General features: G+C 53.6%; 7 protein-coding genes across 7 annotated transcripts; 4 read left to right on the top strand and 3 right to left on the bottom strand.

The window, feature by feature from the left end:
• Nucleotides 1-47: 47 nt before the first annotated feature.
• QC763_702040 (uncharacterized protein) lies at nucleotides 48-1,441 on the bottom strand (the record flags this gene model as incomplete). Its single annotated transcript, XM_062915220.1, has 4 exons — nucleotides 1,032-1,441; nucleotides 853-949; nucleotides 656-780; nucleotides 48-602 (listed from the first exon to the last, which is right to left on the bottom strand). Exons 1-4 carry the CDS (start codon nucleotides 1,035-1,037, stop codon nucleotides 48-50), a joined length of 783 nt encoding a protein of 260 aa, XP_062761425.1. The 5' UTR covers nucleotides 1,038-1,441.
• An 892-nt stretch (nucleotides 1,442-2,333) lies between these two features.
• Nucleotides 2,334-3,581, top strand: QC763_702050 (uncharacterized protein; the record flags this gene model as incomplete). Its single annotated transcript, XM_062915221.1, has 2 exons — nucleotides 2,334-2,795; nucleotides 2,895-3,581. The coding sequence occupies exons 1-2, from the start codon at nucleotides 2,547-2,549 to the stop codon at nucleotides 3,579-3,581; spliced, it is 936 nt and encodes a 311-aa protein (XP_062761424.1). The 5' UTR covers nucleotides 2,334-2,546.
• Nucleotides 3,582-3,587: 6 nt separating this feature from the next.
• On the bottom strand, nucleotides 3,588-8,261 carry RSE1 (pre-mRNA-splicing factor rse1). Its single transcript, XM_062915222.1, has 4 exons — nucleotides 7,848-8,261; nucleotides 5,593-7,669; nucleotides 4,132-5,416; nucleotides 3,588-4,074 (listed from the first exon to the last, which is right to left on the bottom strand). Exons 1-4 carry the CDS (start codon nucleotides 8,089-8,091, stop codon nucleotides 4,048-4,050), a joined length of 3,633 nt encoding a protein of 1,210 aa, XP_062761423.1. The 5' UTR covers nucleotides 8,092-8,261; the 3' UTR covers nucleotides 3,588-4,047.
• Nucleotides 8,262-8,461: 200 nt separating this feature from the next.
• Nucleotides 8,462-10,659, top strand: MSS51 (translational activator for mitochondrial COX1). The gene is made up of 3 exons (XM_062915223.1): nucleotides 8,462-9,324; nucleotides 9,383-10,040; nucleotides 10,100-10,659. The coding sequence occupies exons 1-3, from the start codon at nucleotides 8,514-8,516 to the stop codon at nucleotides 10,128-10,130; spliced, it is 1,500 nt and encodes a 499-aa protein (XP_062761422.1). The 5' UTR covers nucleotides 8,462-8,513; the 3' UTR covers nucleotides 10,131-10,659.
• Nucleotides 10,660-10,874: 215 nt separating this feature from the next.
• QC763_0103210 (uncharacterized protein) lies at nucleotides 10,875-12,439 on the top strand (the record flags this gene model as incomplete). Its single annotated transcript, XM_062906420.1, has 2 exons — nucleotides 10,875-11,558; nucleotides 11,679-12,439. Exons 1-2 carry the CDS (start codon nucleotides 10,997-10,999, stop codon nucleotides 12,437-12,439), a joined length of 1,323 nt encoding a protein of 440 aa, XP_062761421.1. The 5' UTR covers nucleotides 10,875-10,996.
• An 819-nt stretch (nucleotides 12,440-13,258) lies between these two features.
• Nucleotides 13,259-14,792, top strand: QC763_0103200 (uncharacterized protein; the record flags this gene model as incomplete). Its single annotated transcript, XM_062906419.1, has 2 exons — nucleotides 13,259-13,416; nucleotides 14,039-14,792. The coding sequence occupies 2 exons, from the start codon at nucleotides 13,259-13,261 to the stop codon at nucleotides 14,790-14,792; spliced, it is 912 nt and encodes a 303-aa protein (XP_062761420.1).
• An 820-nt stretch (nucleotides 14,793-15,612) lies between these two features.
• QC763_702090 (uncharacterized protein) lies at nucleotides 15,613-19,674 on the bottom strand. The gene is made up of 3 exons (XM_062915224.1): nucleotides 19,278-19,674; nucleotides 17,391-19,191; nucleotides 15,613-17,319 (listed from the first exon to the last, which is right to left on the bottom strand). The coding sequence occupies exons 2-3, from the start codon at nucleotides 17,930-17,932 to the stop codon at nucleotides 16,164-16,166; spliced, it is 1,698 nt and encodes a 565-aa protein (XP_062761419.1). The 5' UTR covers nucleotides 17,933-19,191; nucleotides 19,278-19,674; the 3' UTR covers nucleotides 15,613-16,163.

The raw sequence follows: 19,674 nt of genomic DNA, 5'->3' as shown, positions 1-19,674 counted from the left end.
TTTGAGACCTGGGACAGGATTGATAGGATACAACGGCAATCTCAACCTCAACCCTTCAGATGGCCATCCTCCTCCAACCACGGCGCCTGTCTCCACTCTGGAAGCACTCTGTTCTCATCGTTTGAGTCAATATACGAGCTGACAAGATCGTAGAAGATGCGGTACGACTCGGGGCTCAGGTGGAGACCGTCTGGCAAGAGGTGCTCTAGATAGCCACGCTGTCCCTCTGGATACCCGAGAGGTGGGCCGTTAGGGTTGAAGGACGGCGTCTTCTTGATGGCAGTGTCCATTATGGCCTTCCAGAGATCAACCAGGGTAACACCGGCGTTCTCGGCGGCCACTTGTCTGGCAGCCTCTGAATATGACGCGCTGATCTTGGCATGCCTTGTCGCCGAAGGGTGCCCGGAAGCGAGGTCAAGCTCGGTGATACGGATCTGGTCAAGGGGCGGTGGGGTGATGAGGAAAATCTTGGGCTTGTGGGCTGTGATGGTAGGATGTGTGATGATCCGCTTCAAGTTGATCTTGTACTTGTCGAGGGGAACATGCTGGTGGTTTGTGGGCAATGGGACGCAAGCATCATTGGCCCCAAGGAGGATGAACTGGCCGCTCGTGATTAGTAGGCGCCATACACGGGTTTCATCCAAGCTCAACAAACCAGGCACTCAATCTTCGGCACGCCCGGACCAGGCGGGGAGAAGACCTGAGGTAAGACGGCCAGGGCATTTGATGTGTTGTAGCCTGAGAGCCCGCGGTTGATAACATCATATCGACGGTTGACTTCTGATACGCGGGAAAAAGACAACCTTATTAGCCCTGAGAATCTCAGCTCAAGAAGGAGATATTGCTACTAACTTGATTGCAGGGCAGCGTGGAAGGAGAAGCCGTCTACTAGGTCGATAGCTCCCTGAAAGATAGAATCGCCAAAGAGGACGATTTGAGGATAGGAGGCCTGGCGGGGTCATGGTTGCATCCGTTATCAGCCCTACATTCCCATACAGAGTCGATATCGACTTGGAGAACTGAAGACTTACCGCCATGGCTTGTGACGTTCAGATTGGCACTCAGCTAAGGAGCTTAGCTCTCGCTGACTAGCAACTGGTTTTCTCTTGAATATCTCTTGGCGGACCCTGGGGTTCGGGGAGAGCAACAGAGAGAGCAGAGAGAGCAGAGTGTAGAGAGAGCAGAGAGAGAGCAACGAGCTTCCCAGGAACGGGGACGAAAGCATCTCCCTCGTGCGAGCCGGGACCTCCTGTCCTCAAATACCCGAAGCTCCCAGGTTTCAAGTGCCAGCCACCAGGGACTAGGGGACTGAAGAAGCAGTTGCGACATCCATGGACACACGGAATCTAGAGCCGACCCACCGAGCTTTTCACTGACACCTTGCGGCTAGCCCCGCAGCCCCCTTCTTCTTCGCCCCCCAACCCTTCCCCCTTAAGATCCCCCAGCTTGCAACATGGGACAAAAAGCCATAGATTTCCGGACACAGTAGGCCGTGTTGCCGTGATACAAAAACAGCCACGCGCCTCCCCCTCTCCTCCCCCCTCCTCCCCCCCGCGCAAGCCGCCGTAAGCAATTTGAGGGGAACAACAGATCCCAAAGAGACGGAAGCCCTGGTCAGGCCCAGCAAGCCAGCAGGCCAGCCTCCCCCCTAGGGCAGGGCCCAACCGGATGGCTGAATGGCCCGTTCAGGAATAGGTGCATGATGTCCCCATCTCACCGCATCACCGCTGGCGTCTCGGCGCTGTCCACACCGGGCCCATGGAAGGAGAACACAAAACTACTGCACAGTAAAAATGCCGATTGGCAACCCAGTCACATGGAAGAGCTCTAACCCTGGACGGGCCGCCGCGCGCAGCGGCCAATGATCGTCGTCTCGTCCAGTCATCGAATACAGCGATGTTTTTTGTTTTTTTTGACGGCTCAGATTCGACCGAACCCCGCAAAGCGGTGTCGACTTGTCATCAACAAACTTACTGTGTAGGGCTTTGACAAAGGATGCTTGCTAGGATTTTCTCGGATCTGGTGATCCCAATGCCCCCATCTCCATGCGGGATGTCCCCATGATATTGGGATTATGGGGACGTCTCACTGGAAAGGGTGAAAGGAAACGTTCGGAGATATTCCGCTTTTTTTTTCTTCATGTCTTTTTTTCAGATTCAAGGTTCGAGATGTCCGCGGGGTAAAGTGGGGTAGGTTGCTGGGTGCCTGGGGTCTTGTGCAGGAGTGTCTCAGCTTATCGATAACAGTTGTCCCTCGAGGTACCTACCCTTGCCCCCCACGGCCATTCAAAGACGTCAACCGCCACCAATACCACCCGAACCTTCTGTGCCTCTCTGATAGATGCGAGTTATGTCCTGAATTCCATCACTTATTCCGTAACCTTTTCATATCCCCCCCCCCTTCCCGCAACGTAACCTAGCCTTCTCTCAGTATCCCACGAATCCGAAGGTTCCAGATCTGGCAACCCGCGAATATTAGACACAGCCTCCTTTGTTTCCCACGGTCGAAACCACCACCTGTACCAAACTTTTCTTTCTGCGCAAGAAATGACATTGATACGTCCAGGAGAAGGAAGACGGCAAGAGGAGGAGGCCTGCTGCACATGCGCAACCCTCTTATCCACCATCTCCTCCCCTCCGCCACCACCACAAGACGTATCATCCGAAAAGCAGCCCCTATCCGACAAAGACGAGGATGACCAACAACTCACAGGCGGAGATCGGAAACTACTACTCCACCAGCAGCATCACCGATTAACCTGTTGCGCCCGCGTAATCTGCGCTGACTGCATATCTGTGTGCTATTTCTTTTTCTTCCGCTTCATTCTTGGCATTGGACTCTCTATGTGACAGAAAAGAAAGACTAACCGATAAACCCCCTTTTGTGTGCAACAGAAAAACCCCCGTTTCCTAACCTACTGTCCTTACTGCCAAAGCTCAGGGAGATCTTTGTCGTCATCTTCTTCACCGAATAACATCACCCGCTCTCTCACACCTGTTCCCAGTGACGACACTCATCCACCCCCTTATTCCTCCCTCCATCTTCCCCCAGCTTACACACCCCTTTCATCATCATCATCATCATCATCATCACGACCAGTACCCAAATTGAAACAACCCCCTCCTCAGGAAGAAGAAGAAGAAGAAGACATCCTCCACTTCCTCACCCCCCACGACAGCATCCCTTCCCTCTCCCTGTTATACAACCTCCCCCCCTCCCTCCTAAGATCCTACAACTCCCTCCCCACCGACTCACTCCTCCACGCCCGCCGCACCCTCCTCATACCAGCCTCCCACCTCCCCAAGGGGGCAATCTCCCATTCCCCCCGTCCCTACGAGGGAGAGGAGGAAGAGGCCCGGAAAGGGAAGATACGTCGTTGGATGGTCGCCACAAAGGAGCATGACTATGACATCGCGGTCACTTACCTCGAGGGGGCGGGGTATGACTTTCACGAGGCGGTGCGTAGATATAGCGATGATGTTAGATGGGAAAGGGAGAATCCGATGAGGAAGGGGGATGTGATGAAGCAGGGGAAGAGGAAGGTGGTGAGGGGGTTGGTGGGGGGTTTGTTGGGGGGGTAGTATCCCCTGGGGATGGGGTGGGGTGAGGGGGGTGTAAGATCTGGAGTATGAGATGGGATGGATATATGAAGGGGATATATTTATGGTGGGAATGGCATGAGACAGGGGTAAAGTTACTTGGGAAGGGATATGTACACATAGTCGACGGTAGATTTTAGTGGCTTAAAGGCGTGCATGGTTGGTGGCTTGGATTGACATCTTTCGAAAAGAGCACACACTCATTTGCAAGTTTGAGGCATACTCACACAACTAAAAGGCCTTTGTAAACATGCTCAATTACACTACCACAAACGCCTAAAGCCTGCCCCTTGCTCAACTCCAGACTCTTTAACGAAAAAAGCAACTCGCTTTTGGTTTTTCTGACGCTGGTGCTGACAGACATTATGGCTACCTCAAAACAAGTCTCCGCATATAGGTACGTTCCCCCACCCCCCATATAGACATCTCTAATTCCCCAGTCAGTGTACTAGAATGCAGACCTCGTACGGATGTCCTATCACCAGTTAGCACAATCCTCAAATCGTCATCAGACTTCACAAAAGAAACTCACCGAAATCTTCCTCTCAATCTCCCTCACGCTCCTGTCCAGCTCCCCAGCAATCATCTGCTTCTTGTCATTCGCCAACAGCACAAACCTCTCGCACAGATCCCCATCAATCACCCCCTTGACGGGCACATAATACCCCCGATAAATCAAATGATCCCTCCCGGCAAGCGGCGGATCCTCGGCCCTCATGTGACTCTCCAAGCTCTGGAAGAAATCCACATCCTCCCTGCTCACAAACGGGACCAGCACCCCCACCGTCCCCTGAATCCCGCTCCAGAGCAAAACATCTTGCCCGCCCACAACAAGATTCGTCTTGGTGATCGACGTAGGAAGATCCTGAGTGTAAAAGTGCGCCATGAGAGCGGTCCGATTGGGTGCGCCGTGGAGGTAGCTCTTTGCGTGGACGAGTTGGATTTCCGAGCCGGGCTCGTCTGACTCCTGGGAGGCGCGCTCGGGAGCCCGCAAAATCCAGACGTTGCCGAATTTGTCTCCGCCGGCGACGGATTCGTAGTCGACCATGGCTGTGCAGGTCGTCCATCGGTTGATGGTGTCATCCGCCCACGCAAGGAGCTTGTTGCTTTCGGGTTTGTAGACGGCGTAGGTAATCCCCTGCTGGACATCACCGACGACGATACGGTTACCTTGCGTCTGCAACGACACGATAAGCTGAGGGGCAATTTCGGCTTGGGCCTTGCGGAGAAGCTGCTTGAGACCAAGATCATAGATTCTCAACGTCTTGCCAATGCCGGCGAGGAGACGCCCTTGGAAGGGGATGAGCGCCATGGGGGGTTCTTCAATCTTGGTCTTGTGGATGAATTCCAAGTCACGGCCATCGTCGTGGAAGCGGTAGACATGGATGTAGCCTTCGCTGAATTGGCGAGGGCTGAGAATCATGTCCTTGCCGGTACCAACGATAAGGAAGCTCTCGCCGTCTTGGCTGGCAAACGACACAACGGCAGCACTGACGGCGGCTTCGTTGTTGTCGAGGTCGACACGATTGAGAACGCTTGGCTCATCGCTGACAGGGTCGACAATGTTGATACACGATGCCCACCTGTTCCTGGCCTTGGGATAGCCAAACTCCTCTGGCGGCAGAATGGCTGCGTCACCATTAGTATTAGACTGAGCCAGCAGCTGCGCCCGGAGCTCCGGTGGGAGAGTATTGTTGTCGGCTTCGATGGTGTAGAAGTAGGGCTGCTCGGGGTGTTTGACCAGGCGCTTTGGTGTATAGGTCAGAGGAATGGACTTTTGGATCATGTTGTCCCCGAGCTTCTCGATGGTGAAGATTCTAACTCTCCAGTTAGCAGGGAAACTACCAACAAAGTATCGAAACAAGGTATAAAACAGCTTCTTCAGAAGGAACAATTGATACGACTGGTGTCGTAATCAACCCTCATAGCAATTGCATAGGAATCCCTTTTATCATCATACAGCAGCGGAAGTAGAGAGAGATTAAAAACGTACCTGAGGAAATTGGCGTGGATACCCACCATGCCTTCCAGACACTGCTCGCTGCTAAAGTTCCATCCATACTCAAGATCTACATAGCTCAGCGGTGTCATTACGAAACCCTTGGTAATAGGGTCCGTGTAGCCCAACCATGGGCGGGAGTTCAGGGCGAGCACACATGGCCGCCCCTGCACAGAAACCTGAAAGAGCTTGGTGGGCTTGGGGCCCAAGAATTTTTGACGGGTGTCCGTAAGCTCACCAGTGACCTCGTCCAACACAGTTCGGAGGTAGACACCAGAGTGTAAGCCGATATGCAGATATAGGGTGGTGCCACCGAACGAGTCTTCCATAGACATGATGGAAAGCGATGCCGGCGCCGCTGTAAGAGCCTGGATCGACTTCATTTCGAGGGTGGATTCCGGGTCGAGGCTGAGAATGCGCACAGTGCAGTCGTCGCACCCAACAGCCAAGAACGAACTCCGCCGTAAGCCTTCCGGTACCCTTCCCAAACTCAAAGACGTGACGGTACCAGACATTTCCTTCTTCTCGTCGTACTCGGCGAGAGATCCATCTGCATCCATCTCAAAGTACACAATCTCGCCCGAGCTCAGAGCAATGACGACTTGATTCTCATTGGTAGCGGCAGCCACAATCGACCGATGCTGGGGCGCTGGCCATTCATTAACACGACCTTGGACAATATGTCTAATGCCCTTGGGGTGAACCTGAATAAGACCTTCCTCGCCCAGCTGTTGGACAGCCAATGTTGGCACAGTGGTGAGAAATCCGCTGTCACTAACTTCCTCGACGGTTTCGCCAATGCTCAATACCAATGTCGCGTTGGTGAATGAAAGAACAATGTAAGCATCGTATTCGTCGTACTTTGTGAGCTTGGTCGTCCAGACTGCAGCAGGTGTGCCAGGGAGTTCCGAGGCAACAATTTCTGATACCTCCAGCCCATGCTTAAGCATACGGAAAGAGCTTCTCGCACCGTTACCACACACCGAGTAGATTTGCGGCGCGTCCTCTCCTGTCAAGTTTGCCACTTTGCAATCTATTTGAGGGTTCATCGAGTCGATGCTCTCGACTAGAGTCAGATTTTCGAGTGGCCGAGGCTGGAAGTATACCGGATTGTACGCGGCACGAGAGTCTGTTGGGAACTCCTCGCTCGAGAACTCGAGTTCCTCGTCATCATCGCCGAGCTTTTCGAATTGGTACAGAGAATGGTTGCCAAACTCGCTTGCCACAAAGAGGAAACCGCTCTTGAGAATGCACAAGCTTGTGGCTATTGGAATCGTATCAAAGTATTTGATCTTGAGTCGTTTCACCTCTCCGGTGGGATTCCCATTGTCGTCCTCGACCATATCCAGCGTAACCTTGAAGAGATCCCCATCTTCTGTCTGCAGCAAAAAGAAAAAGGCACCTGCGCTGCCCTTGAGCTTGTGCATGACGCCCGAGACAATGGTTCGCTTTCTTTGGGGATCCTCGGTAGGACCCCGCCGTCGTGGAATTGGTACGCGGAAAGCCTCCTGATTCGAGTGCCGATAAGTAACATTTTCCTCGCCGCAGACCAGAACACCACTAGGACCATCGCTGCCGCCGGGAACCTGGAAAAGTAACGAAGAGGTTGGGTCCACCGCGTCAGACCACTTGCGAACCACATGGTTCAGACCGAGATCGAGTTCGTAGTATACAAGCTGTGCTTCTGGCTCCTGACCAGCCTGCCCAGTCGGGTCCTGGTCTGCTTCGGTGTAGTCGAGCTCCAGGGCTGCAAACACAGGGTTGGCGTATCCAACATCGAGGGCGACGAGCGAAAGCACCAAGACACCGGGCTTGTGTGCTTCCAATGGCGAGGAGATGGTGAGCTCTGCTTGGGCGTTACGATTAAGGACGTAGACAAGTTTGTTCTTCTCGAGCGAGGCAATCAAACAGGCTCTTCCTTTGGGATCGGCGGCAAGATATTGGCCAGGTACAACACGTCGAACACCCGATTTTCCAAAGGTCTCTAGGTGGATGCGATTAAACCTGTTGGTCTTGGGCAGGTACTCGATGATAGCGATACGGCCCGAGTCTGTCGCGAGGATGATGTAATCTAGGCTCATATGAATTTTTAGCAAAGGCTCGTCGCAAAGGCCCTCTGTGATGGATCCGGGGACGGCCGCTTCGAGTCAAGGCGGAGGATCATCATGCCGCCACAGCTGCGGAGCGGATACCGAATCACTAAGTGTCCAAGATACTGAGGTAGGGGGAAAGACAACAGTGCGACTTACCCTTGTGGCTGCCAGCAAGGCGGAAGGACGCAATGGCCCTAATAATTCCAAAGACATCCTGTGATAGAATGGTGTTGACCTTGCCCTGCCGTGGGTCTGGTTGGAGTAATGTGAGGCGAGAGCCAGAGGCGGTGATGATTTGTTGTTCTTTGGTTCCCGAGAACTGGCCCAGCAACGCTTGTGATATCGTGGTTGGCGGCTGGATCGTCAACGAGTACAGGAACATGTTAGAGGTGGTCGCCATGATTACTCGGCGCGCAGAAAGCCGGCGCGGCTTCTTTGGGAGAAATCGACTTTGACAGACTCAGAATCAAAACTAGCGATGTTTGTGCTAGAGAAGTCGGTGTGAATATGAGGATGGACCAAATCCAGTGGCAGGCAAAAAAATATTGAGATGCAGGAAGCTGGTCAACCACGCCCCGCGCTTGCGCTTGACAGCACCGCGTTTCACCAAGCCAAGAGTTGAGACCGTGCTCCGTCATTTCTCATACTGTGAGAGTCGCCGACGTATGGAGATTTTACACAGTGCGGCTTCTCTATGGTGTTGCTCCCATGTGGGGTCAGCTAATCTGCATTGATTGGTGAGCGCCAAGTTAACTGCCCGTCAGAGCTCTTGAACCTCCAAGAGCTCCAAAAAGTCAATCGTGAGACATCACCAAATTCTCAATGGCGCTTCCGGCAGATCTTGCGGCACGCTCAGCGCTGTCGAGAGTGTGTTCACACTGCTCAGTCTCTTTCAGGAGACAAGCCGGAGCCAGGTTACCCAATGGCCTTTTTCAGGCCTCACAACGACAGCAGCAACAACGCTCCGTCCATAGCAAATGCCCCCCTCCACGAGCTGCCGTCGATAGCAATGTCCCCAAGCCTGCTCCAACCTCCGTTACGAAGCGCTTCTCTTCTGGCTTTGCCTTTGGATCTAGTGCGCCCGCACCCACCAAGACCGAGAAGAAAAGAGTTCTGGAAGCCGATGACCTCTTCCACTCGTTCACCAACTCTCCCATTCCCGAGATCCGGAAAAGAGCGGCTTTCATGAGGCAGTATGCCCGCTGCAACCACCCCGACCACCAGCCCCATGGGAGCCTGGCACCCGCCCATGTCGACTTCGAATGCCCTGACTGTGGTATTCCAGTGTCCTGCTCCAAGGAGCACTGGGCTGACGACTATGAGAAGCACCTGGAAATATGCGATACACTGAGGCAAATCAACGAGGACGACCACGATCTACGGTCCGGCCGCTTTTTCCCCGAGTTCGAATATGCTGGGCCACAAATAGACGAAGCTCTGATCAACATGACCAACTGGGATACCTTTTTATATACCCGCTCCTTCCTCGCCATTGATGATGATAGGAGCATGAGACAGGCTACGAGGTTACTCACTTATCCCGTCACAATTGCCAGCGTGCTTCATGAGCTTAGTCCATACAATCTCAAATCTGGAGGAAGGCTGACTGCAGAGGGTCTGAAGAGCTTCAGCGGTAGGTGTCGCCCTTGGCATTGGGGATTTGATATATGAGTCATCTAACCTACTCCCAGCTCTTCGATACACTCTTCACCCACCTAAAAACGGCGGTGGCATGGACATCAAGGGCCTTCGGGTAGAGGCCCCACCTGTTCGTCTGTTCATTCTCGGTGCCCGGGCCGAGTCGTCTCTTCCTCGAGATGTTTGGGTGCAACTCGCACATGTGTTCCCGGGCTCCCGCATTCACCTGATCTTTATTGGCCCTGAGAGCATGACCAACCGAGACAACGAGTTCCCGCTGCCCCCTCGGACTGCTACCAACCCCTTCGGTGCTATCGTCGAGGACCGAGTCTGGCCTACCATGAAGATCAGCACCATCGTGGACTACTACCACACCCTCCACAAGACCGGTCACTTCTACCCTTACGACCCCTACTTTGACTGCTTCGTCATGTTTCACCCCGGTCTGGGTCACCCAGCAAGCTCCCATGAGTGGGTAGAGACGCTTCCCATGCTTCTGGAAACCAAGGCCCCCATCATTGTCACTGGCTACACTCAGGAGGATATGGAGCGCGATGTTGCGTGGGTCAACAAGACAGCTCATGGTGAATTCGACATGCTTTTGGAGCCTGGTGAGAACCGGTTCCGCAGTCTTCGGTGGGATTTGAACGATCTTGATCCCCAGGACGTCAGTGCCGGCAACTGGGGCGTCTGGGCATTCAGAGGCAAGAGGTAAGCTATTCTTGGATCTACTGATTATGATTTCCCTTTGCTAACATGTCCCGCTTCAGATATGAAACCACCCGCAAAGATTCCGAATAAGATGTTTCCAACACTCGCGACAATGATTTGCACTCTATGTGTTGTATAGTAACTCTTGTTGGACCGAGTCTGACAAAGCTGTATGTATATAAAGCTGTAACAAAAAAATGACTGCTCCAGTTCTCGGCTGTTGGTCGTGAGCGCATTTGCTGCGCACAAGCGGAACATTATGGATGCATGGCAAGGCTGCAGCGTATTCATACACCATGACCGGAAGGCGGTCGCATCCAGTACATGTATGTACATGCGGTAGAGCGGTAGGAAGGCTGCAGGATGCAGCAGGGGTATCTTGAGCCTCAACTCTTGTCAAACGGTTGTCAACGACATGAATGTTTACATTCCAGCACCGAGCAACGGGTGGGAATAGGGGTCACAAAGGGGCTTCGCTTTGATATCCCTGCATCCCCACAGGATCCACCTGACAGCTCTTGAGACCAGGGATGCCGTTGAAACGAGAGCCACATGCTGTCGATGCCTTCTGTCTCGGGTTCACGATGAGTCCTGTGAAAGATGTCGTTGGCACAACACCCGTCGGCACTCTTGAATGTCTGAAGTTTTTCTCATATCTATTTCTTGTGGTGCTGTATTCTGCTAAGATACCCTGTTTTTACAGTGCTGCTACAGCACTGTGCAGTGATGGAGTGACGCACTGCATCTGATGTGGGGCTTCACCGCTTGCCGTTTCGGGCCAGTGACATAAGGCGACTTGAGCTCCGATAAGCGATTGATCTGCCCACGGCCCTCCACAGCTTCAAGTCAACGACACCCACGCACCATCACCAGTCCGACTTGGAACTTGAACAAGAGCTTCTGCTAGCCACCAGTCACCGAGTCGGCGAGATGCCTGTAAGCAACCATACTTCGACATGACGACCGCAGCTGCCCAGGCTCCCAGCCGCGTCCAAACACCCAACCTACCACCACCGGGGCCGGTAACGCCTCGACCCAAGTCATCGCGCACGTCGAGTCTACAGTCAGAGTCGGGGCCAACCTCCAAAACAGCTTCAGCTGATGCGTCTCAGACGCCTGCCCAGTTAGGAGGAGCGGCAGCTCGACGAAGCGCCCGCCCGGCATTTCCCACCACCGACCCCCTCTCAGACAAAGCCACCGCTCTCCTGATCCGCCGCATCCTCTGCCCTCAGCATATCGAAAAGGCCAAGAGTGCGCCAGCACCGATCGAGGAGCTCTTACCGCCGCTGACCAGTCGCAACGATGTGGATCTGCAGCTCTACGCCCTCATCGCCATCATCCTGAGGGAGTACATCCAGAACTGGTACAATAAGATCACGCCCGATGAGACATTCGTTGCCGAGATTGTTCAAATCATCGCACACATCACAAGAGCCCTCGAGCAGCGGCTGCGGAAAGTGGACCTGGAGAGCCTTTTATTCGACGAGATTCCAGATCTGCTCGATAAGCACATCACTGGTTGGTCTTTTTGTTCCCCGAGTCTGGAGCGAGCTGTCGGAGGCTGGAACATGAAAGAAGAAGGAGCCACAGGCGATCTCGTGTCCAATTTTGGGTAGTGCTAACGTTGGAGACATCTAGCCTACCGCATAGCCCATGATCCCATCACGCAGGCCCCCATCAGGACAAATGCTCGCGAGATCTACCACTCGCTATATCCACTCCCCGCGCTGACACCCGTCCCCCGCCCAGAGGACCCTGAAAGCGTTGCCCAACAGGCTGAGAATGAAGTAGCGTATCGTCAACTGCTAGTTCACGCCGTCCTGGCCATCCTGCTTCCCACCGAAGACCTCGAGAATGGGTGCCTGACAGCTCTGGTTGGCCAAATATTTTCAGAGCTAATCATCGGGAACTCGGTCGCCAACAAACTATCGGAGCCGTGGATGATATTGGAGATGATCATTATTGCGACACGAACGTTGGGCAAGAGAAAAGCAATCGAGGACGAGAATCCTTCGGGGCGGCCGGGCAAGGGCTCCTCGGCTGGTCGCCGCGGCCTCTCTTCGGTGCAGGGCTTGTTTTGGATGGTGGTGCACTGGTGCTTCCTCGCGACCTCATTCATCAGATTGGCCTTCACGGTCCTCATGACTACCCGTTCTCTGCCGCCTCGAAGCTCTCACAGCACGGCCCAGCGCAAGAATATGGTTCAACACGAGGTCGGACCAGATTCTGGACCACTCAAAATGCCCGTGTTGGCCTTCAGATGCTGGTCGGCAATATCGAATCTGATCGAGATGGATGTGCGGATGCCATGGCTTTGCGGCGCATTATCGATGGTGCAGTGGGTTACCATGACGGGACCAGGACGAATCGCGGCCGTAGATGGCAAGCTTGACAGGTAGGTGGCTTCATGTTTACTTAGCATTTCTGATATATCCCCACCCCCTTTTTGCTGCTTCGCCGTCACACTGCATGAGCAGAAAGTCACTGGACTTGGAGAAGTGCCGAGTCCGGCACGAATCATGATGCTTCCTGGCGAGTTGCAAGTGCAACATGTTTAGGTCTCGAGGGGTCTTGAGGAGTGTCACTTGGGCCGTTGCCTGTGATGTCGTCGGATGTCACTGGACGCATTGTGCAGCTGTGCTCCAGCCAATGCCCAGCTGGAGCAAGGCTTCGGGGTAAAAGTTGGTGCTGCAGTGGAACGCACGCTTCCCACATGTCCTGCGGCCGAATCGGCGACCCGCATATGGCGCAGTTCTGTCGTTTTTGTTCCTCTTGGGGCCTGCATCTGGTCCCCCCAACCCATTGGACCAATCGCAGCGCCGCACCGCCTTGGCTGCGTCCGATTGCTCGAGCAGGGCTTTTGTCAGGCTTTTGACCATCCATCAATGAGTCTCCTCTACGCGCCCGGGCTGGAGCAACGGGACAGGGATCGGGCCACCCTCTTCCAAGCCATCAATCATGTCGACTGGACACTTCTCTATCGCACCTCACTTCCACGCCGAGGACGCCGAGCACGCCAACTTGCTTCGCTCACCGCTGGCTTCCTTTGCGCTTCGCAGCGCCCCACAGCGTGCCGTCTCCGTCGATGTTGTTGCTCGACGACAGGTAGAGATCGTCGCGATGAGGCTTGACCCTTCCCGGATGGTGTCTCGGCTGTCAAACCGAATGACAGATCATATCCCCTCTTAGGTTGTCTTACAACCCGAGCTAGGGGAAACATGAAGGGGGCGCGTGTGCAAAGGAACCCTGGAAGAGCAAAAGACAGCTTAGCCATGGGGTGCTTCAAGCGCAATCATCAATGGTCCCCCTCTCCTCTCCTCCGACCCAAGTCCGATGGTCCATTGGCATCCATGCTCAGGACCCCCGTCAGCGAAGTGTGTCTCCCCACCTTGTGCCTCACCCCGGTCGTTTCTCCCCGCACATTCAGCAAGAAGCTTTGGCCGCCTTTGGTCTCCCAACTGCAGCAGCCTGCTGGGCCGCATCAACCGGGGTTGAGATGGTGGTGGTGGTGGTGATGGTGGTGGTTGTGAGCTAGCTGGCTGGGTTCATTGCTGAGTATCGAGACTGCCGCGGTTTCCCAAGTCGAAAATCCCTTTGGCTTCCCTCTGGACGTTTTACCGGGTTACGTTGGGGCCGTTTTGTGATCATCTGAACTTTTGACACACAGACACACACCACACAGAGTTGTGTGTGTTCCGGCCTGTCCTTTTTCTCTCCGAGTTGGTGCTTGAATGTCACCTTCCACAGCACTGGCTGATCAAGTTTTGGGGGGGGGGACCAGTGTCCAGTCCCTGCTACACACCATGACCACCACCCATCCTACCACACCTTTTACCTACATCCTTCTATCTGCTTCTTATTGTTCCCCCACGCAAAAGAAAATGGAAATGAAACACCACACGGGCGGGCTGTCTCACATTATGGGATCATATCATTTGACCCCCAATTTCTGATTTATTTCCTGTTGTGGTATATTTTTCTGACAGTCTGATTTACAGGTTGCTATCGCACGGTATACACCAGTACATCCTCAACCAAGACACTGGACCATTGGCGCTCCCCCCACTTTTGCGCAACGTGCGCGGGGCGCTCTTTCCTGGTAATGCGCCAGGGAAGGGGACGTTGGTTGCTCCAGAAGGGGAGGAGGGGTTGAGAGTGTTGAAGAGGAGGTGCGCTAGGGGGTTATGGGGGCTGTTGGGGGGGAATGTCGCCAAAATCTACTTTGGGCTTTCACCGTTCAGCGGTGGTGCTGCTGCTAAGAAAACTACACTGCAAAAGGAAAAGGGAGATGCGTCCTCTGACGTGAGCTCACCTTCTTCGTCAGGGGAGGACGGCAGCGGGAAAAAGAAAGCAGCGAGGTTTGATGATGATCTTGTTAGTAGTAGTAGTAGTAGTACGCAGGCTAGGGAAGGAACGGACCGCGGTCACGGCCACGGCCAACACCAACGACACCACCGCAAAAAGGCTAACAAGGATGATGCTAGCCGTCGGGGGCGCCGGAGGACAACAAAAAGTAAGGCTGCAACACCAACGACGGTGTCTGCTGATGAAGAAGAAACGACGATGACACCAGAAGAAGAGGAGATTTTCTCTGAAATCGAGAGAGGGATCCTGGACGTCTTTTCTGACGCCTACTGCAACAAGCATTTGGTTTACGGCCTTGTCGAGCTGGTACTGGTGAGGTTGATGCCCGAGATTGGGGAGAGGGGGGTGCTGGAGCTGTGGGCGGAAAGGGGGGTTGATTGTACTTAGGTTAGTGAATGTTTTGGTAGTAAAGTAGTTGAATGTATTCACGAATCATTCATTATCAATGATTACTAAAATTTCGAGCTGCAAAGAAAAATGGTATAATATATTCAGGTTTGACACAGGAAGTGGGGGGGTGTTAGAACTAGCCGTTCCACTGGGCAAAAAAGAGAAACACAGCTTCAGCTGTCAGACACAACACAACACACACAACCACCGCAAAGAAAATCCAGAATCAACATCCATAAAGAGCGTATAACAGTCAAACTGTCTCCATATTCCAGAGGACAGTGTGGCAGTGTGGTGCGTGAAAAATAAACCAAAAAGAAAAGGGTTGATTCTCGAAATTTCCTCTGAATGGGCGTAGTCCTATGCTGTCTCTTTTCCCCCTTTCTGCTTCCCCTCTCAACATGCCTCCTGATTGTGTGATTCTGTCTGTTTCTCTCCTCCCAATATTGTGCATTCCATTCCCTAATGAAATCACCCAAGGTATAAAAAAATAAAATAAAAATAAAAAAATAGAAATCCATCCAGTATGTCAAGAATCACCCCAATCTTGAGCCCATCTCAACCGTCCAATATCCTCCTCCAACCCGCCCTTTCCTCCCCGATTATGAAGCAAAAACAAAAACAAAAACAATAAACACACTTTCATTTCCATCCACTCATTCCATCGCCAACCCCCAGTAGGCCCTTGCGGACCATGTCCATCAACCTTTTGTATTCTTTTCGAAAACTTTCGGTGCTTGAAAATATGCGACTGTTCGTCCATTTGTTCGTTCGATGCGTATTCGGTCGGTCGATCCCTCCCCCTCTCCCTCTGCCCGTGTGTGTGTGTGAGAGAGAAAGAGAGAGAGGAAAAAAATTCAAAAACAAATCCGAAGAGAAACCATGCTGATAGTAATTGTACAGAGTCAAATGAAATAGGGGTAGTCGGAAGCCAATCAACTAGAACAAAACCGAACGAGAAAAGACCAGATGGAAATGACAACAAGAAAAAGATGCGAGAGTCGGTTTTGGTGACCCTCGCTTTTCGCGTGAGCGTATAGTCTTCCGGTGACGGTGACAGTATAGTGGTATTCAGCAACGCCAAAAAGGGGTATATAAAGTGTCGATGTATCGAAGAAAAAGGTGGGTATGTGGTATGTGAGTGTGTGGTTTTCCGAAGTGTTGTTCGTTTGTGTTTTTTGCCGCCCTTTCCAAAAATTCCTTCAGGAGGAAAGCATCCTCCTGTGAGATCCCAACTCCTATCCCCTGGTGACTTCAAAAGCAATGCTGCCTGCCGACGCCACTTCCTCCTCCGCCAGACACCTTAAATGGCACCAACAAAACACCATGGAATGCTGAAAGAAATGAAGAAGAGCGAATGGGTATGTATCAGGCGATAGTTGTCGGTTCCAGCTTGATAGAGGTCGTGTTCGTCATCTCACTGTCGCCTTCGGGTATACGCGAGAGTCCTCCCATGCCATGGGCCTTTGCTATCTGCATTTGATGGATACGTAGCTTTTCGGTAAGCTTGAGCAGAGTCATGTACTCGGAATGGTCAGCAAATCCACCAGAGTTGGTGATAAAAGACAGAAGAGTATCCGCCGCTCTTCTTGCATCCTCTTGAGTGGGTGAGCTGGGAGACGAGGGGTTCGCCGTAACTGGAGTCGTTGAAGATCTCCCACCAAGACTCTGGTTGCTGGTGCTGTGACGGAGCTGAGGTGAAATCGCCTGATCGATACTGAAATGCCCACCCGCCGGGTTGGCGGATGGCGGCTCTAGTGCCGAAGATGGTGCGGTAGATGAGACATGATACTTTGGCGTCAGGGGCTCCGTGCTCTGAGACTGGTTCATGTATTCCAGGTCCAGCGTTGGAAATGTCTGGCTTCGCGGGCGTTGGAAACCTCCACCTGGTGCTCCGGGAGGCGGAAATCCGCCAGTATTGGGATCCGGCGAGAAACCAAACGAAGCTGCAGGACTGAGAGCGCTCCCAGAAAAGGAAGAGTTGGCATGGTCGGTGTAAGCACTGTTTAGCGATGCATTGCTCTGCGTATTTGTGTGCTTATAGGCATTGTCGGTCGTAAAGTCCATGAAACTGTTCATGCTTTCCTTTTCTTCGTCGCTCTTGTTTGCGGACAAGGGTGATGGTGACAGGTGGCCGGCTGGAGACGCTGGAGAAATGGCGCTTGATGGCTGGGAAGCACTCAACGCTGGCGAGTTGCGTCTACTGTCCAAAATGTTGGTTTCTGACGCCCGGCGCATCAGTCTCCCGGGGCCCATGCCATGCTTGAGCATGAACTTTTCCAGCCAAGCCGAGCTGTTGTGCTCCGTAAAGGAGTCACCACCACCGACCATAGAAAACGACTGGGCCTTCTCCTTGACCTCTTCGGTAGTCAGAGTTTTGCCTTCCTTTCGAGCATTACGAAGGAAGGCCGTCAGCGCCTTTTCAATGTCTGCTCCCTTTCCTTTGCCACGCTTGATAGGTGAACTGCTACGATCCTCCGAGTTCAGGTATTTGTCCTTGTGTCTCAGGACCTTGGAGACGGTACTGTGAGCAGTGTTAGAGGAAATCATGCACGGGAACATCGCATCACAATGAGGGGGTCCATTAATTCCTACCTCCTCTCCACGCCAAAGCGCTGGCCGATGTCAGTCTGCTTCGCGTTGGGGTGGTCCTTGGCATACTGGCACATGGCGCGGCGGTCATCATCCGTCAAGGTTTTTCTCGGTTGGGAGGTGGTGGTCTGAATCGCTGGAAGCTTCGTCGTCTTGAGCGGTGTAGTGATGGGAGGTATGGCGATCGGAGGCGCCGAGTGAGGGCTGTAGTTGTTTGGGTTTGTCAACATACTCGGCCAGGTAGGCGTCGGTTGATGATGAGGCATCATGAGCATTGGTAGCTGTGTGTGAGAGGCATGCTGTTGGTGCATGGAATGAGGAGGCGGTGGTGGTGGCATCCTGTTCAAATTTTCCGACGGTAGCCCGTGAGTGATGGGCGGGATGGACGAGTAGCCATAGTTCCCTCCATAGTCGGGCATGGTGGTTTGATGATGGTGGTGATACGAATTCATGTCGACCCAACTGTCGTTGCCATATGTGTTGTTATCGTGTGCTAAGTGACTTTCCTGGTCCATGCCCGTCGAGGCGATGATCTGGTTGTGCATTCTGACAGAACAGGCTTCGTCCAACAGAGATGAAACCAGACGGGGGCGCAGGTCAAGTCAAGGCAAGCAGAAAGCACTGGCTCAGTGGGAGCGAATCACTCAGTTGATGGCAACAGGGTGGTGACTAGCTGGTGTGGGGATCAGTCCGCCCAGGAAAGGATGCGCAAGACAGACACTCTCAGGAGAAGTACATGCATGATACGGGGGGCCGAGGACAGCAATTGGTTCCTGAGGGGGCGTGCAGCGGCCTGGCCTGGGGAAGGTCGCAAGAGGCTTGGTGTGGAGGCCGGAAGTGCAGTGGTGTTGCACTTTCACGAAGTCTTAGTTGAGTAGCTCCTGCAGAGGCGTTGGGAGGGTGGTCGTTCGGCAGGTCTCTTGGTCAAGCAGAGCGCGGGTCGAGGTGGATGCAGACCCGGGACTTGGACGGGGACAGCACGGGATGGAGTGCAGGGCGAAAAGGGGGCGGAAAGAAGCTTGTATGGTGAGTTAGTTAACTCGTAGCCGCCGTTGACGATGTTTTTTCCCTCTTCCCTCTCTCTCACACGCTCTATCCGCAGATCTCGGCGTACAGAGCAGTCGTCGGACAGAACTGCTGGCGGGATATGAACGGGTGGTGTGCCCTACCGGTCCGACAGAGGTCCCCAAAGCGTGCAGAGGTCAGGCCGAGCCGGTGTCGAGGACATACGGGTAGAGCAAGCGGAAGAAGGGTGACTGGCGTGCAGCAGCAAACAAGAGAGATCTACCAGTCGCAAGTCGACAGTCGGCTGCAGAGCTGGCGCCGCAAATGCAGTTCAACCTGTGGGACTGGGACAAGATAAGTTCAGGACGCGCAAAAGACAAGGCAAGCGGCCGAGGGAACCACGCTTGGGAGGCATATGTAGGTACTTGTACTATGTACGCGAAGGAACCGTCTCTTGTATCTCCCGGCAGGGGTCCAGGGCGAGCTTGGTTCGGATTGGGGGAGCACGGGAGGGGGTCGACGGGGGAGAACGGCGCTCGCTGGAGCAGCCAGGGTGGTCCGTCGTGAGTGTCATTCAGCAAAGAGACATATGGTGTTAATCATTGCTCTACTAGCTAGTGTAGCAACTTTAGCTAGCGGATAGTGAGCGGCTCGCGAGGGAGATGCCGACGAATTCCAAGTCGTTGATGGGCCATGGAGCTGCTGAGACCAAGCCCGAGTGAGCACAGTGGGAGGAGAAGGAGGGATCATGCCCACTGTTAGCGTCGTCAGATGGGACCAGAGAGCGAAAAGGACCTCACTGATGAGCAAGGCAAGGTCAGTGAGAGGATGAGAGGTACCTTGCCAGGCCAGGCCGGGTTGTTGAGGAAAATGCACGGTACGTACCGCGCACCATGGGAAGACATGGGGACATGGGCCCTTGTCCCCGTGGACCAGGGGGCCAGGGGGGGGGGGCAGCGAGGTGAGCGAGAAAAAGAGAGAGAGGCCGCGGGCAACTGATGAGGGAAAAAGATGGAGGGAAAAAGCAACAGCTGTGGACATAGGAAAAACAAGGAGAGAGGAAGAAGAGGGGAGGCTTGGCTGGCGCCGTTAGCACGCTCAGGCTGTCTCTGGCGAAACGCGGTGGCTGCTGTTGAAGTCCTGCTTGTTTCTTTTCGCCGATGATGAATTTACCTGGTAGTTGCAAGGCAGTTTGCTGGAATAGCCATGTGTTGAGTTGTTCCTGCCTGCTGGGTCAGGGCAGGTCAGTTCCGCCTTCCTGGTGGAGGTATATCAGGGCCTG

Source organism: Podospora pseudopauciseta (genome assembly GCF_035222475.1).
Source record: "Podospora pseudopauciseta strain CBS 411.78 chromosome 7 map unlocalized CBS411.78m_7, whole genome shotgun sequence".
Lineage (NCBI taxonomy): Eukaryota > Fungi > Ascomycota > Sordariomycetes > Sordariales > Podosporaceae > Podospora > Podospora pseudopauciseta.
This window is presented reverse-complemented; position numbering and strand designations above follow the sequence as displayed.

What these genes read in the sequence shown, in the direction of transcription:
- QC763_702090 (XM_062915224.1), bottom strand. Translation starts at nt 17,932, where the DNA reads ATGCACAACCAGATCATCGCCTCGACGGGCATGGACCAGGAAAGTCAC. An exon ending in CGCTTTGGCGTGGAGAGGAG is followed by an intron (nt 17,320 to 17,390) that starts GTAGGAATTAAT and finishes CACTGCTCACAG; the next exon opens with TACCGTCTCCAAGGTCCTGA.
- MSS51 (XM_062915223.1), top strand. Translation starts at nt 8,514, where the DNA reads ATGGCGCTTCCGGCAGATCTTGCGGCACGCTCAGCGCTGTCGAGAGTG. An exon ending in GGGTCTGAAGAGCTTCAGCG is followed by an intron (nt 9,325 to 9,382) that starts GTAGGTGTCGCC and finishes ACCTACTCCCAG; the next exon opens with CTCTTCGATACACTCTTCAC. An exon ending in TGGGCATTCAGAGGCAAGAG is followed by an intron (nt 10,041 to 10,099) that starts GTAAGCTATTCT and finishes GTCCCGCTTCAG; the next exon opens with ATATGAAACCACCCGCAAAG.
- RSE1 (XM_062915222.1), bottom strand. Translation starts at nt 8,091, where the DNA reads ATGGCGACCACCTCTAACATGTTCCTGTACTCGTTGACGATCCAGCCG. An exon ending in ATCCACGCCAATTTCCTCAG is followed by an intron (nt 5,417 to 5,592) that starts GTACGTTTTTAA and finishes CTGGAGAGTTAG; the next exon opens with AATCTTCACCATCGAGAAGC. An exon ending in AGATTGAGAGGAAGATTTCG is followed by an intron (nt 4,075 to 4,131) that starts GTGAGTTTCTTT and finishes AACTGGTGATAG; the next exon opens with GACATCCGTACGAGGTCTGC.